Below are 16,497 nucleotides of genomic sequence, written 5' to 3' on the forward strand. Positions count from 1 at the left end.
GCAGAGGGGCTACAGTGGTGGCTTCTGTGTGAAGTTGCCAGAAGCTTGGCTTCTCCCATGTCCGGCAGAGCCAATGCCAGCCAGGATGGACCCACTGCTGACCAAGGCCGAGCCTGCCAGTGATGGTGGTAAGTGCCTCTGGGATAACAAAGTTAAGAAGGGGGAAAAACCCTATGCAAGTGCAGCCACAAGAGAGGAGTAAGAATACGTGAGACCAACAACCCTGCAGACCCCAACGTCAGTGCAGAAGGAGAGGCAGGAGGTGCCCCAGGCACCAGAGCAGAGATTCCCCTGCAGCCCGTGGTACAGACCTTGGTGAGGCAGCTGTGCCCCTGCAGCTCATGGAGGTCAAGGGGGTCACAGAGATCCACCTGCAGCCTGGGGTAGGTTCATGCCCAAAGGAGGCAGTGACCTCATAGGAAGCCCACACTGGAGTAGGCTCCTGGCAGGAACTGTGGACCATAGAGAGAGGAGCCCTTGCTGGAGAAGGGTTGCTGGTGGAATTTGTGACCCTGCAGGCATCCCATGCTGGAGCAGTCTGTGCCTGAAGGACTGCATCCCGTGGAAAGAGATCCACGTTGGAGCAGTTTGTGAAGAATTGCAGCCCATGGGAAGGACTCATGTTGGAGAAGTTCATGGAGGACTGTCTCCTATGGAAGGGACCCCACACTGGAGCAGGGGAAGAGTGTGAGGAGTCTTCCCCTGAGGAAGAAGGAGCAGAGAGACAATATGTGATGAATCAACCACAGCCCTCATTCCCTGTACCCCTGTGCTGCTGATGGGGAGGAGAGAGAGAAACTGGGAGTGAAGTTGAGTCCAGGAAGAAGGGAGCGGTGAGGGGAAGGTGATTTTAAGATCTAGTTTTTGTGTTTCATTATCCTATGTTGATTTGATTGGCAATAAATTAAGCTAATTTCCTCAAGTCAAGTCTGTTTTGCCCACAGCAGTTGTTGGCGAGTGATCTCTCTCTGTCTTTATCTCAACCCATGAGCCTTTCCTTATATTTTTCCTCCACTGTCCAGCTGAGAAGGGCAGTGACAGAGAGGCTTTAGTGAGCACCTGCCACTCAGCCAGGGTCAGCCCACCACACAGGATGTAGCACAGTAACTCCAAAACAGTGGATTGCATTGTGATTTACCACAACAGCACCAATTATCCTATCCCCTGAAAACCTCATAGTTAGGAACTGGCAACCATAAAAACAGGGAGACCAAGGGACCAAAATAGGAGCAGATTTAATCAGTAAAGCCAATAATCAGGTGATGTGAATTAGAGGTTCATAATTAGGAGGGTAAACAGCTGAGGAGTTTCCTCGGTATAAAGGTGGCAGCCTTTTTATTTAAACCAAGACTGAGAAGTGTTTTGATTTCTATGTAAAGCTTCAGATCACAAAGGTGATTTTTGTTTGTGTGGGACTATAAAGGAAAAAAAACCACAAGTAGATGCTGAGCAAATGCGCAATGAAGTTGAGGCTGGTGCAGAGGTGAGAACTCTATGGCTGCTAAACATAAATTGTCTTAGCTTTTCTAGATGTGACTATGAAAATCCCTTTTTCTGATTTCTGAGTCTAAAGCTGTTGCTCTAAACGTCATACTAATATAAGATTCAGAATAGATCTTTATAAGCAAGAAACATGTTAGCAAGCTGTTATCACAGCTGAAGCTGCTGCTAATCCCTGTCTTCTTTTACAGAGTGCTACTAATAGGTATATTCATCTCTGAAGTGTGGACCCAGGACAGATCAGGTAATGCTGCTACAAACTGATTTCACATCAGTTTCCAGGCTTTTGCATATTTATGTGCGTGTTTCCAAAGAGTCTGAAGCTCTTGTGGCAGCTTTACTTGCACGTTTCCCTGAGAAGTTCCAAACATGCAGGGTTCTACTTGTGGGCACTCTTTAGGTTTATATATTGCCATATTATGCAAATGCCTCTACTTTCTGATTCCAGTAACAAGAACTGAATACTTGCTTCCTCCCTCTAAGAGGTTTGAGAGCTGTAGCCTGGTTTGTGCTGCGGTCATGGCTTGGGACTGGAGCTTCTTAAGCCATCTTCTTTGCTCCTGTGTGGTCTTTTCACAGTATGAGGAGCTGGCTTCTGGTACTGGTACTTGGGCAAGTGTCCAGAGTAGGCTAATGGACAGCTGATGTGGCTGCTTCCTATGCAAACTGACTTGTGGCTCCTCTTGTGAATAGATGTGTAGAGGTGGAGGGGTTTTTGTTGTTTTTTTTTGTTGTTGTTGTTTTGTGATTTGTTTGTGGTTTTGTGGTGGTTTGTTGTTTTTTTTTAAATTGGGATTTTTTGGTTTAGGGGTTGGGTTTTTTTCTTTTCAGGAGTGTGTGGGACTTTCATATTCTGTTTTATTTAATTTAAGGTGTTCAGATTGGGGCAGCCAATCTAGTACCTTTTTGACCCTGTTCCAAAATCCTGTTTCCATGACTGACTGACTGTTGCAGGTAGCATTGGCAGATGATCAGGCACAGTTACTACTAGGATACTAATTTTGGGGCTAGCTTTCTTCTGGAATTATTGCCAGTATAAACACAATCTCTATCACTTCCTGACCAGAGATGCTGGTGTATGACTGTCACAATGCTGACTTTATAGAGCAATCTGGGAAGCAGCAGATTTGTTTGTATCGTATTTTCAATCCCCTACATACCAGCCTTTCTATGCATTGAATGCAGGACCCATGAGATTGGAGTGCTTGGGGAACCTTCTGCGGATAACATTGAGTGCAGAATACTTTGAGGACAAATACTTATCTTTTTCTGTTGTTGGTAAGTTGATATAGAAGAACTTGGAGAGGGAATTACACGTGGCGAAATGTTTAAAGTTCTCTGAGGTCCTTCTATACTAGAATCCCCTGGATTATTTTAATGTCATAGGACTTAGTAGGTTGGACCTTGTTTTAAGTAAAGCCAAATGATACCTTGATTTCTGTATAACCTATCCTGTAGATTTGTTCTGTGATAATTTAGCCATGAGTAGACTTGGTATTGCTACCTTTGAACTCAAATTAAAATGTGTGCAGTAGTTTCTAGACATATCAATGCCAGTGTATTTCCTTCCTGAAGTTCTCCAATAACAGCACATACTATTCTGAAAATTCACTACTTGAAGCTGGCACTACATTACTGACTTTTGCATTAGTGGCTTTTCACCTTCTTGGCTTACAGCTTGGTGGAGCCAAATAAATACTTAATGAAATTTGAGAAAAATTAGCTAGGCCCTCTAGCTATGGGCTTAGTAGTCAGCAAGTGATGCATTTGAGTGAAAAGTGCCACAGAATGCCCTGAAAGGGCACAGTGAGATAGCTTTTAGGCTATAAACACCTGCTCCAAGATATTATATGTATAAAATGTAAATGTGGCCTTGAACTAGTTCTCCATACTAATTATCTGCCTAACTATGTATAATCCATAACATCCAGTTTTCTAGAATGTTAACTTTTTTCAAAAAACATTTGAAATATTTTTTTTGTTCAGGCACCTTCATTCATATACAAAGACACTGCAGCTGCAATTATATACATCTTAAAAGCATAAAGCAATTATTTTTTGAAGAAAAAAATCCCAAAACAACTAAAACAGAAAATGATAAAAAGCTCAAAATCACAAAGACAATTTGGTAGACTAAAAAAAATCCAAGCTGTTCATCATCCTGGTAGATTGTCTCCTGAAAACTCTGCTGGCCAGGCAGGCAGAAAAACATGGGCCTGTGCCAGCCACAGGTCACCTCCTGGTGTTGCTAGGTTGTTGTCTGTCAATCCTGACAGCTTTGACACTGATGACCTAACTGACTGTTCTGAGATTACTGTGGGGTTTGCCCCTTTAGTATTTAATCTTTCCATGTTGGTGATTTTGGTTTGTTTGGGTTTTTTCCATCTTCAGTTCTCGAGCTTCAAGTGTTCCCCATCCTAGCATGTCTATAATTTTACCTTTTTCTTTCTTTCTATAGACTTTGTCTCAGCTCTCTTTGTAGTTCTCTGAGCCCAGGATATGCAGCTGGGCTGTATGAGAGCAGGTTCAGCTGAACTCTGGGGCAAGGGCAGGTTGCTCAAGGAGTTTGCAGAGCAGAAGTTATACATGTTAATACAGCTCTTCACTAATTGCCCGTAGATCAGTCTGGCATAGCCTGGGAGCTGGATGAGGCCATGGCAGCACAGTGTGGCTATACAGTAACTTACAGCAATTGGAGTAGCATTGAGTTTCGTGCTTCTGCAGCAAGCTGCCATTCTCACTTAGAGGTAAGTCTGTTATAAACACTTGGACCATAGTGCTGTTGTATATGACCTTTATGTGAAAGATGACAAAATTATTGATAGGTATTAATTGAAGTGTCATAATGTCTTGAACATCTATTAGCAGAAAATTATTGAATTCTTTTCAAATTTATCCTGAGATCTGAGTATATTCCATGGTACTGACTTTTGGATGGCCTACAGATGAACACGTGGAGTATATCATGTGCTCTTGAAGGGCAACTGTTTTCTTTTGGAATAAGGAGTTCTGTCTGGCAGCTGTGTTGCACTCTGCCCTAATATTGTTTAGTGTCTGAGACAGCTCAGGGTAAAAACTCAAGATTAGGCTGTTTTGTTTTGCTGGCTCATTGCTACTATGTCATAAAATCGGCTATAGTCTAGGTTTGGTTGATTTTTTTGTTGTTGTTGTTTGGGGTTTGGTTTGATTTTTGGTTTCTTTGTTTGTTTGGGGTTTTTTTGTCCAATTCTGAGCCTTGCAAAAGGACAAAGGTGCTGCCCAAAGTATTTTTGTTGCTGTGTAGCTATACAGCTATATACATGTATCTTATGGAGTTCAGTTGAAAGTGATAATGCTTCACTATGGAGTCATGCTTTTCTACTGAGGCTGGCGGGTGAGTTTTGTAGTTTACTTTTAGGTCATGAGAGTAGGTGGTGCCTAACTAGGAAAAAAATCAGAGTAACAAGCAAATCTTCCCCTTGTCCATGCAGAAAGATGTATTCACAGTAACTATACAAATCAAAGCATCTCGTACTCCTGATATGAAAAATGCTACATCTCATCTGAAAAGTGCAAGTTGCCATTATGGTCCACGGAGTTTGAGAGAGTTAGTATGTGAACGTAACTACATGGAGGTAAGTACTTATGAGAAAGTACTAAAAGTAAAGAGGTAAGTACTGTAAGATGCTCTCATGGATTTTTCTTTCCAATACATATTCCTAGCATCTAATCAGCTTCAGACTGCTCCACCATGAACAGATCACTAGTGAATGCACAGCATGCTGCTTGAGTTTAGTGATGCATTTATATTATGCTTGTATAGCCTACTTTTGAGCCCTAATAGCTAATAAAGTTGTGAAATGGTATGTAAACGGTTAAGCTAATGGATTGAACTCACTAAATATTGCCTCAACAACTCCATGTATACTTTCTGAAGGAAATTTACCTGCTGAATTCGCTGAAGAGGAATGCAGAGGTGGAAATAGACTCCTCTTGGAAGAGGACATGGGAGTCAAGAACAAACTCCTGGTCTTAACTAATAGAAATTAGAATACAGGCAGAAAATAAAAAGAAGCTGAAATCAAGCAGACTGTAGATAACACATAACATGATGGCATCTCCATCTAGGAAGTGGTGGTTTCTATTGAAAACAACTCGTAGGGTTTTGAAGACAAGGAAACAAGTGCTATCAGCAAACCCCTTACAGATGCTTTTTTCCTTCAGGTTTCTGTCAGGAAGGAGGTTCCACAGCCTATAAAAGACTTCATTCGAGATGCACCTGAGGACTGGAGTCTTGTCTTTCCAGAAGTAAAATAACAGGTTTTCTTCCTAGTAAAAGCTAGTGCTACCTCTGGCACAACCATTCCTCTATTCTATAACCACACAATACAAAATGTCCTTTCAAAAAGTACTTAAATAGGAAGAGGAAAACTTCTGTACCAAGTGGGTTTAGTATATTTGTATAGGTTAGAAATATAGGCAGCTGTAGACTATGTCTCCAAGGAAGAAATCAAGTCTTCCCCAGCTAAGAGACTGTGCAACAAAAACTGTCTTTAAGACCCCATGGCCCAGAAGAGAACTGTGGAGAGTTTTTTTTGTTCTTGGACCCTGTATTTGCAATGCTGCAGTGCAATTAATCTGTTGCTCTTAACATGGAAAGTCTTTGGGGTGTGTGGGGGAGATAAAGCTGGAGGGGTATCCCACTAGAAGTATTTAAAGGCAACAAAACTGCTGGGCAGTTCAATATAATAAATCATTCAATATAGTAAATCTGTTGCTTTGAACATCATGTTTAAACTACTGATGAATTTCTCTGGTAGGCAAAAGCAGAAGAAGCCTCGATATGGCAAATAGTATTTCATCAGCCAGAAGAAAAAAAGGCTCTGCTTGTGAGCGATGCTTGGAGTGCAGGTTACGGACTCAACACCACAGACACCAGGGTTGTGCTGCGAATACCACACACTGCTGCACAAGTTCAGCTGGTTGAGGTTAGTATGCTCTTTCTGGCCCAGCAAGCTGCCAAGCTGTGCAGGTCCAACCAGATCTCTTCCAACAGGATCAGGGAATTAACTTTTCTGTGGTGAGATCCAGTACATTTTATAAACATCGATGGATGATCCTGATGGTGGACACTACTGTGGCATGTCCTGTAGGTAAGAAATGTGGTATCCTTCTCCAGTGCTGAAATGTGCAGGGAAAGGCTTAAAACTAGAGTAATAAGCTGACAGCTTTCATATCTTGTCCCTAAGGTGGTGGGGATTACACTAACAAAACAATCACCTGGACTGTTCCAAAGTATTTTCCACCACTCTCTGCTGGAGCAACTAGCTTTAAGGATGTGCTTGTGGAAGCTGGTGTGGATCTACACAAACTCTCTGCTAAAGAAATGGCTTCCAGGAAATATGTGTTATCGAATGACTTAAATGCAATTATGATGAAGATTCCAATAGGTGCAGAAGGAGGCTATTATAAGGTTAGTGACTTACATTAGGTACTGGGCGAGCAATATTCTGGCTTTTGGGGGTTTTTTTGTTGTTTCTGGGTTTGTTTGTTTTTTGAGGAGGAATAATTCTTCATCTCGTTCCTTTCAAATGAAGGATGGGCATGAGGGAGAACAAAGGGTTTATTAAAACTCCAGAAGCCCTGACCAAAGATAGCTTTTGTAAGCACCACTTTATGAAGAATTTCTTTTCTTGCAAACACAGATGGATGCAATCCTACACAGAACTATTGATTTGTCTCTTTCCTCAGGCTAACAGAGAGCTTTCACCTATTAGTCCTGATGTCATACGCCTTGGAGACAGTCCTAACAGGACTGTAAAGCATGCAATGGGTTCCGTTGTATTTTACACAGACCACTTAAGAGAACGGGAACAACCCATTTGTCCAGCAGACCGTGTGATATTAGGATGGGCTGAGACTATACATCTAAGTCTAGTTGTCTGGAGTGAACTGAGTTCTGGGCAAATATAACAACTGAAGTTCCAAGGAAGTTGCAGGAGAAGCCCTTTCACTGTGAAATAGTCCCCTGCTGCTTTGAAACTTGGGAGTGGGAGGCAATTTTCCAGTGGAAACCTTCTGAGTATTCTGAGATAATCTAAATTCACAGGGATATGAAAGTTCATGATTCCTGAGCAGAGAAGAGTAATTGCTTGGAGCTATGCCTTTAGCTGACCTTGAGACGCTTCAATATAACTTTATGTAAAATCATGCTATACTAAAGGGTGCTGGTTTGAAATTCTAGACTTCTGTGAGCAGTGGACAGCTTGGGGCAAAATACACCATCAACCTGTTCCTGGAACACCAGTGGGAAGACAACAAATGGGGACTAACTAAACATACTATCATCAAGGAAATAGAAACACCATTTGAACAAGTAGAACTTGCTATAACCAACAGTAAGTAGCTGAACATTGAATTTATTCAAGGTTTTGGTACTCTTAAGAGCTTAATGTTATTTTCCTTTTCAGATTCAAATCTGAGTACAAGGTTAATGAATGTGACAGTGGGAACATTCCTCCCAGATGTGGAGCTTATGAACTTAACCATTGAGGGAGTAACTCTTGCTGTACCTCAAGCCATTCAGCATGGATATATAATATACAGGACCAGATATTCTAATGGAAGCAAAGCATACATAATACAAGTCCCACTTGATGCCCCAAGCATTAAGAAAGAGGTGTGTACTAAGACACTGTGCCATATCATGGTATAGAGATGATGATATCACTTGGTGATTTTTCATGTCTAAATATGATTTTCCTAGTATGTGAGAGACAACATGAGAGCATACACCCTGAATGTCACACTCACATTCATTACCAGTCCATCAAGGGAGACCTTCACTGTCCCAGTCATAACAGTGTCAGCTGTGAGAGATGCAGGTAAACTTAGTGGAACTTGGGCAAAACTGTACCAAACTGGCTATGAACTCTACTGTTAACTGGGCTGCTTTCAGCTGTCAGTCCCAAATAGCTGTGATAAAGTGATCACAGCTAGCATGCTGGCTGACTCTTGGCCCTCTTACAGTACTGCCCAGTGTGAGAGGATTTTGTGATGGGAGGAACCTTCATCTCATTATCACTCATGGGAATGTGGACCAAAACTGGCTACCCTTCATCTCAGACTGGCACCTGACCCCCGAGGCAGCACAGAAGTACAACTACAGTCTGAGGGACAATGGCACTCACTTGGCAATCTCTGTCCCTTTCCTTTCTCCCCATGTGAACTATGAGGTAAGGGTTCCAGCATGTGGCAATTAAAAGGCATGCTCTAGCTGTGGAATATCAACATGATACAGTATGTCCTTGAAGGTGAAATAAAACTTCCCTTTGAGATAAACTTCAAAGGAATAATGGAGGATTATTTTCTGCCCTTGGAAGAACACTTTAGTTTCCCTTGGTTAACGCTGGCAGAAATAGGCAAGAAAAAAAACATATTCTGCTTGTACTTTAAGCCTGAGCACTTTTAAAGACAACTGTACATGCGGTGGAGTTTGTATTGCATTCTATTGCAAAAAAACTGGAAAAGCTCACTGTGTGAGCTTCTGGATTAAAAAGATATAGCCTGAGAATTTGTCTTTGCTCAAGCACCATTACCTTTGCCTTGTCATAACCTACCCTCTCAGCTTTTGAATGCTTTAGTTGAACAGTGTCTTTATTCTCTTGTTTAACCCATGATTTTCATCTCTAGGGTTTTCATACTTCTGGAATAAAAGCTTCACTCTACTTAACCTTGAAGGATGGCATCACCTTGGCTAATAGGAGGGACTTCTCAGTTTCCTGCAGATTTTCACCTTCAGAGCTAATACGTAATAGCATTTTGGGGATTAGCTATTAATGTTATTTGAGTTCCAAAACTAAGTCAAGTAGTCTGAAATGTTTCTAGGGCTTATGCTTGTATGGCACTCTATTTGGCTGTCAGATTTCCTACCAATTAATATGCAACGAGGCAAGTCAAATTACATATTGTAGTGACTATCTTGCCTAGTATGGGAGGAGGGGAAGGAGGTGGGAAACTTTACTTCCCCTCACCTCCAACATCATGAAGCTTTTTTTTTATAGGGTTTTTGTGGCTCTTTGGAGAGTTGAATGAAATGGGGTTTTTGGTGGGGCATGGGGAGAATCAGCATATAAATAAGTAATTCTAAAGTTACTCATCAGTATTAAATGTCCTGAATATTGGCTAGAAAAACCCTTTTGAAAGAGGATAAGAGTTCCTTGTGAGCTACCAAAGAACTTGCTGGAAAATCTGTGAAGAACCTTTTTATCGTTAGACTACAAAAGGAGTTTGGGTCCTGATTTGTGTGAAAATATAGATTTCTCTTTCAGAATGCCTGCCCAATGGCACTGTGATTATTACTGCAATAAAAATGGTAGGTATTGCAGACTTGGACATTAGTCTGCTTGTCTTGAGGGACAGACAGTGCAAACCCAGTCTAGTGACAGAGAAGACTGCAACCTTCAAGTTCAGTGTGAACACTTGTGGAACAATTAGAAAGGTAAGGGTTTAGTCACGTGAAGTTTACTCTGCACTGGAATGGGGTTATTGCTAGAATGGGCAGAGGTTCAGAGTTGAGCAGAAGCTGTGAGAAAGTCACAGCTGACTTTTTGTTAAGTAGTACATCTATGCTTTCTCTCCAAGGGTACTAAATTGAGTTGGGCAGAAGTTCTTATCTGGAAAAAAGAAAAAGCTTTTCAAGGTCATAGGTGCTTTCTGAAACTAGCCTTCAGTTTGCTGCCTCCGAGTTGTTTAGTAGGGGACTTGAATGCAAGTTTATGATGTTGAGATATACTCATATGCCTTGCAGAAGCTGTTTAGGTGTTGCTAATGACTGTGTGGACGAAGACTAGTGTGAGCACTATTGCTACACCTATGTACTGTATACGCAGAAAACAGACAAAATAACATAAGATCAGAACACACTCAAATTCAGGTCATCAAAAAAGTAGCTTGTTTCTGTGGTGTTGCATCTCGTTCTATACACTGATTCAGTGAACAGCAACAGCTGATCCTTTTCTCAGGCCTTATGTACTCCCCTTCTGGGGTGTTATGTCATATTCGAGGTAATAATCTTTCTTCTTGACTATGGCATATCTGCCTGCTACGGTCAACTTTAGTTCAGTAAACATAAGGCTATTAGCTGGTCTGGCCATTTCTAAGTGTTCTCTGCTCAGTGCAATCTGCCAGTTAAGTGAAGGGACGTAAATTTTGTGTCAAACACAAAGTAAACTCTAATGGGATTGTCCTGTTTGTAATGATGTGTATCTTTTCAGTTCAACAGCATGACTATGACATATGAGAATGAGGTACTCTATTTCAGACCTGGCAATGATACACCAGTATACCAGTAAGTGTCATTCCCTAGAAGAAGGTTGTATGTGTTATTTTGGTTGTAAAAATCTAATGTTAAACTTCTTCTCTCAGGCTGAAATTTGTCTGCTCATATGCAGTCAAGCAGGCTGTTGATGTCCGATATGAATCTAAGAAGAACCCACTGCCTCATGTTAAGCCAGGGTTTGGCTCTCTCGCTCTTTCGCTGAAGCTCTTCAAAGGTAACATTTACGATTAGACTGTATAGAATCACTGAATGGCTGAAGTTGGAAGGGACTTGAAGACGATCTTATCTATCCACTCTGCTCAAGCAGGGCCACCTAGAACAGGTTGCCTGGGACTATTTTGAATATCTTAAAGGATCAGGTGAAAATCTTTTTAAGGCCTCTAACAGGGGTTTTCCTTTCCAGAATGCAGATAAATGGCCAAAAAACTGTAGTGGAACAGACCTAGCATCACTGATGCATGTATAGTTTTTCCTGCTTGGTCTGGGCATGATATGAGTTTTGTGTAGTGGCTGTGATGTCAGCTTCTTTCTCCTATCATTTCCTAAGTTTTGCTAAGGTGGCTTAGCACTGACCAAAGTAGTTGCAACCTGTGCCAGAGAGAGAAGCTACATGCAATACTGCTGTAAAATAATACCTATAATAGCAGAAAGGGCTGACTGAAGCCTTAACTAAATGTTCACTCTGACTGGAGTGGCCTTGATGAATTTTTTTACTGTTTTTCCCTTCTCAGTACCTTTACCAAGATAGTTTTGAATTAGCATCTTAATCTAATGGATTTTTGCAGCAGGAGTGTCTCAATTATGGATCCTCAATGCCAAGGAAAACAGTTGATTTTTACTTTCATTGCTGGATTTTACTTTTCTGTCATTCTGTTTTGATTTGTTGTCCCAAATTTTGTATTACTGTGCCAGCGTAAATGGTGATGAAGAGTGAAGCAGAAAGTTTCTGAATATGTCCTCTGCAAAAACAACTCTATCAATGCTCTCTTTTAGAGGAATCCTATTCAGAACCCTACCAGGAATCAGAATATCCTGTAGTAAAATACCTGAGAGAGGCACTGTATTTTGAAGTTGAACTGCTCCAGCCTAAAGATGCAAGACTGGACCTCAACCTGGATGACTGTTGGGCTACAAACTCCCAAAGCCAGGACAGCCTTCCACAGTGGCCCATTCTTATAAATGGGTAAGGAGGGCTTCCCTCCTCTGTTTGGTAACTGTTCAGTACAGAGTCCTGTACTTTAGGTGGGAGGAAAGGGGAAGAGGATAGAAGTCAGCTTGGATGCATTGTTCTGCCCTGCTGGGCAGTGGCTGCTAGGCCATGGGGCATGTGTTGGTGTCAGCACAGTGGCTGTGCCTTCTGGTGGCAGCAGGTCATGGAGGTGGCCAGAAGTGCTTCTAGCTAACAGCTTTCAGCTGGAAAGAAAGAACAAGAAATACCCCTGACTGTGGCCAAAAACAGGAATCATGAGCTGGGGAGGCTCTATCCATTCCCCTGTGAGTCAAGGCAAACAGAAGGAAGGTCCCCTGTATCTCACCTCCTTGCTGTGTTTAAAGATCTAGTTGAAGGTTTAGATTAAGAACATTTTCTTTCTCTTTTCCAAAAAGGTGTGAAAACAACAAAGACTCCTACAGAACTGTCTTCCATGAAGTTAATTATAGTCTCAGAGTAGAATTTCCTCAACACCTAAAGAGATTTGAAGTGAGGATGTTCACCTTTGTACAGAACTCAACTCTGTTACAAGAGCAGGTGAGATGTCTCTGTGTTCTGTTATGAGCTGTTGGCAGTCCCAACAGGTGAGCCTGGAGTGGTGCCTGCAGCCAATGCTGTGTAAGCCCTTAGGTGGCCAGGTGTGCCTGGGGCTATTGGCCATCTCCTTGAAGGCATAACATTCTAAGAGGAGTGAATAAAGGCCAGCCACTTAAGTGTTCAGTTCATAGAACAGAATTATAGAATCATCTAGGTTGGAAAAGACCTCTAAGCTCCTCAAGTCCAACCTCTGACTGAATACCATCATGCCCACTAAACCATATTGTGGAGTGCCACATCTACTCATTTTTTGAACCCTCCCAGGTATAGTGACTCCACCACTTCCCTGGGGAGCCTGTTCTGATGCTTAACCACTCTTTCAGTGAAAAAAAAATTTCCTAATATCTGACCTGAACCACTCCTGGCACAACTTGAGGCCATTTTCCCCTTGTCTTTTTGTTAGTTGCCTGGGAGAACAGGCAAACCCTCACCTTCCCACAACCTTCATATCCTTTGGGGTCAGTACACATGGAATGCCAAATAAGACTTCCCTAAACATGATGTGAATATTCTTGTCTTGTAGCTGTATTTCCACTGCAGTGTGGTGATCTGCAACACCAAGCAACAGCCTTTAGACTTTCTTTGTCCAAGGAGATGCAATCCTGGGAAACACAGACTTGGTAAGAAAGCAGGCACTTCTCAAGTCACTTTGCTCAGCACTATGGCATGTGCTTTCATGAGCTGTGTCAGATGACAGTCTGCTGTACAGAGAATTAAAAGCTGAAATGTCTCATCAGCCCGCAGTGCAGAACCACATCTGCATGGACAAGTGTCATCTGGAGCAGTGCTTTTTAGAAAGGAAAACAACTAGCATAGGTAGGCATCAATCTTAAATTACACTACTGAAACACCAGGCATACTGCTGTTGTAATGTAAGAGTTCTGTGTACTTCTCTTCTCCCTTCAGGTGACTGCACTGACTTCTGACAGAGACTAAAGAACTTATTTTTGTGAAGTTGCAATTAGGTGATCTGAGTGAGCACAGCCTGGTGCCCAGATTCACAAATCAAATAATTTCAACAGCATCTGATGGGAAAATACACTGGCAGTGTCTACTGAGAAAGGAGTCTGCTAACCAGTATTGGATGTAACTTTGTGTTTAAACTGTGTGCTGCTCTCCTCTGTTCCTCTACAGCATTAAACTCTTAGTCTTTTGTGTTACTTGCATCTGACCTAGTCTGCTCAGCTAACATGTCCAAAACTTGCGTCACTTTGCAGTTGGAATCATCTGTTTGGGGGTAGGGGAGAAGGGTTGGCAGCAAGTGTGAAGTCAATTGTAAATCACTTTGAGCTTTTTTTTTTTTTTTAAGCTTCAGTATGAACAAAGGGTTGCAGAGAGCTTAATGTCAGTAAGTGAAAGCGGTTTTTTTGGAGCAAGACGGGGATGAAAATGCTTGATTCTGTAGTGGCTGTTGACAGAAAAGCCATAAACCGAATCTTGCAGGAGTGTTGTGGCTCTGCAATGTCAAGTTTCCTTCCCTAGGTGGAGTAAAATTGCTCACAGGTAGCGTCAGTGACTGCTTAGCTGAGTATGCTGTCAACCAACCTACACGAAAACAAGCTTTTAGTAAAGACTTGTAATAGAATCTGTGTACTATCATTACTACTATCTGCAAAGTGTTAAGGATTCTTCCTTACCTTGAGAACATGATGCTTATGAGCTCCTGTCAGATTTTCCTGTCTCTTTTTTAATGGGAGAAAAATTTCTTTGTTTCTTCTTTGCGTCTGAACAGTGGTATGAAAACAGTTCAGATACAATATTTTATGTTCCTGTTCTAAGGAAAGATATCGCTTAGCATGAATCATTATCCCTTAGGCTAAATAGACAATAATGGGTGTCTGCTTTTTAACTTTATATTAAAGAGAATTCTACTACGGGAAATTTCTGTAAAGGCTAACTTGAGCAAGAAACTATTTTGTGAATCTATTTGCACTTTGTGAGAAAGCTCGGCGTTGAAAAGATTGTATCTCTGTTGCTACAATACCTGTATAGAGATCTCACTAAACAGTTGTGCTATAATTACAGCTCATATTTGTAAGTGTTGTTTGTCTTCCAGTTGCCTGCTAAGCACATCTGTAGTAGATATGTTACTGTCATTTCTGGAAAAATGTGTGTGGGCTTCATGATGAGGATGTATCAAGGCCATAGCTCTGCATCAAGACTGGTTTTCCATAGAGGAGGCTACACACAACGTAGGCTGCCCCAAGCAGCCTGAGCCACCTTCTCCTCTCTTACAGCTCTGTGTGGGGCGAAATATATCAACTAGAGACTGCTGTGAGAACCAAGTATGCAGCTGGGCAGCCTGTTTCAGTACTGTTAACTCTGTCTCAGTTATGGCTTCCTGGGTTTGCAATCCCTTTCTTTGAACCACGAATAAAGGACAACATCACTCAGTAATAGAAATCTGGTATTTACAATCTCATCTAAGGCACTCTCCTTTATTTTCATCCAAGGTGATACACAGGTACACTGTGGCCCTACTGTTCAGCTCTTCTAAAACCTTTGTTTAGTGCCATTTTAAAGACGAGACGTGTAAAGGATCATCTTATCTATTAAACTTTTTGATATGTGGGAAAATTCAAGGACATTTCCCTCCATCGTTGGACTAGGATTTTTTTTAAAACTTCTTGTCAGATTTTCCAATAATGTGTGAGAGACACAGAATCCATTTGACTATCAGTAAAATCTTTTAAAGACATGATGGTAATATTCTCTCTACCTCAGAGGTGTCTGTTTATACTAAAATTCAGGAACTGCCTTCCTGGTTATATATATATATAAAAAAAATCTTCAAGTGTTTTGTCAACACCTCTTTGCCTTTTAAGTGGATATTTTATGACCACATGCTTTTCCCCTGGTATTTGGGATGTTATTTTTATATCCCTGTTAACACGAGTTGAAAGCAGATCAATCTTCTTTGTTTATGCTTAATGTCTTCTTCAATTTCAACAGGTGAATGATAAAACTATAAGGGAAAAGAGAAGTATGGTGTGATTTGTTTTTACAGTTAAATAGGAACAATAACAGAAATGTACTGCAGATAGTTATTTCCATTTCAAATAAATGTTGATAAGTCACTGCTACAAGTAACCTTATTATATCTCATCACTGACAGAAAAGTAGAGATCTCATCTTTACTATAGTCTACATTCAATGACACGGCTACTATTTTAAAACTCTACTGCTTTGGTGATTTAAAGCAGCAACAACTTACTATTAATACTGAAAAACTAGGAAAACTGGCATTTTTTTTTTCTGGCCCAATTAATTTTCTTCTTTTTTGCATATTCCTTTGCTTTTTCTTTGAAATCACCATGTCTTCAGTAAATGCAATGCACCTCTTTCCAGAGGAAAATATGTTCTGACAATGATCGAGTGATTTGGGAAGTTATGTTCAAGTTTTGGCTTCTGCCACAAGTTTGAGTCTTCAACTAGTTTGCCCCATATAATTTCTACTTTTATTTGTGCATGTGAGTCCAGAAACACCTAAATAGTGTTAGTTAGAATGCCAGAAGGGCATGTGCTTTGAAAGAAATGCTCTAAAGCATAAGTAAGCTGAATTTTTCTCTTTATCATAACACCGAGTACTGTAATAGAGCAAAGCTGGGCTCATGTTGGTGTGTAAAGAAGCAAAAAGTCAGGGCCTTGATCAGGGAGGAGATTCAGATGGACTTGATTCTATAGCATGTTATAAACAGGCTGCTCTACTGGGATCTGTGACTTATCACAATTGGGTTTCCTGTCTGTTAAATGCAATACTAGCATTTGTGGTTGCATGGCAGATAAGTTGGGGAGTAACAGTCAGATACTGGCTCCTTAGAAGTTGATGTATGTGTGTATTCCTGTGGGGTATTTTTTAGCTACTGCCAGG

The 16,497-nt window shown here is 41.2% G+C and overlaps 1 protein-coding gene across 1 annotated transcript; it reads left to right on the plus strand.

Moving 5' to 3' along the window:
* Positions 1 to 792: 792 nt before the first annotated feature.
* LOC108502174 (zona pellucida sperm-binding protein 2-like) lies at positions 793 to 13,585 on the plus strand. The gene is made up of 22 exons (XM_017824800.1): positions 793 to 844; positions 1,692 to 1,744; positions 2,686 to 2,778; positions 4,120 to 4,247; positions 4,971 to 5,114; positions 5,704 to 5,787; positions 6,300 to 6,467; positions 6,536 to 6,632; positions 6,729 to 6,952; positions 7,724 to 7,877; positions 7,950 to 8,158; positions 8,246 to 8,363; positions 8,509 to 8,714; positions 9,172 to 9,289; positions 9,810 to 9,979; positions 10,755 to 10,828; positions 10,906 to 11,033; positions 11,813 to 12,002; positions 12,425 to 12,566; positions 13,150 to 13,246; positions 13,364 to 13,442; positions 13,533 to 13,585. Exons 3-21 carry the CDS (start codon positions 2,691 to 2,693, stop codon positions 13,435 to 13,437), a joined length of 2,613 nt encoding a protein of 870 aa, XP_017680289.1. The 5' UTR covers positions 793 to 844; positions 1,692 to 1,744; positions 2,686 to 2,690; the 3' UTR covers positions 13,438 to 13,442; positions 13,533 to 13,585.
* The last annotated feature ends 2,912 nt before the right edge of the window (positions 13,586 to 16,497 follow it).

This window comes from Lepidothrix coronata, unplaced genomic scaffold (genome assembly GCF_001604755.1).
Source record: "Lepidothrix coronata isolate B3197 unplaced genomic scaffold, Lepidothrix_coronata-1.0 Scaffold113, whole genome shotgun sequence".
Classification (NCBI taxonomy): domain Eukaryota; kingdom Metazoa; phylum Chordata; class Aves; order Passeriformes; family Pipridae; genus Lepidothrix; species Lepidothrix coronata.

Excerpts from the sequence above, each read along its gene's own strand:
- LOC108502174 (XM_017824800.1), top strand. The coding sequence starts at position 2,691 with ATGAGATTGGAGTGCTTGGGGAACCTTCTGCGGATAACATTGAGTGCA. Across the intron at positions 2,779-4,119 it reads CTTATCTTTTTCTGTTGTTG|ATCAGTCTGGCATAGCCTGG; the intron begins GTAAGTTGATAT and ends AATTGCCCGTAG. Across the intron at positions 9,290-9,809 it reads TTCACCTTCAGAGCTAATAC|AATGCCTGCCCAATGGCACT; the intron begins GTAATAGCATTT and ends TTTCTCTTTCAG.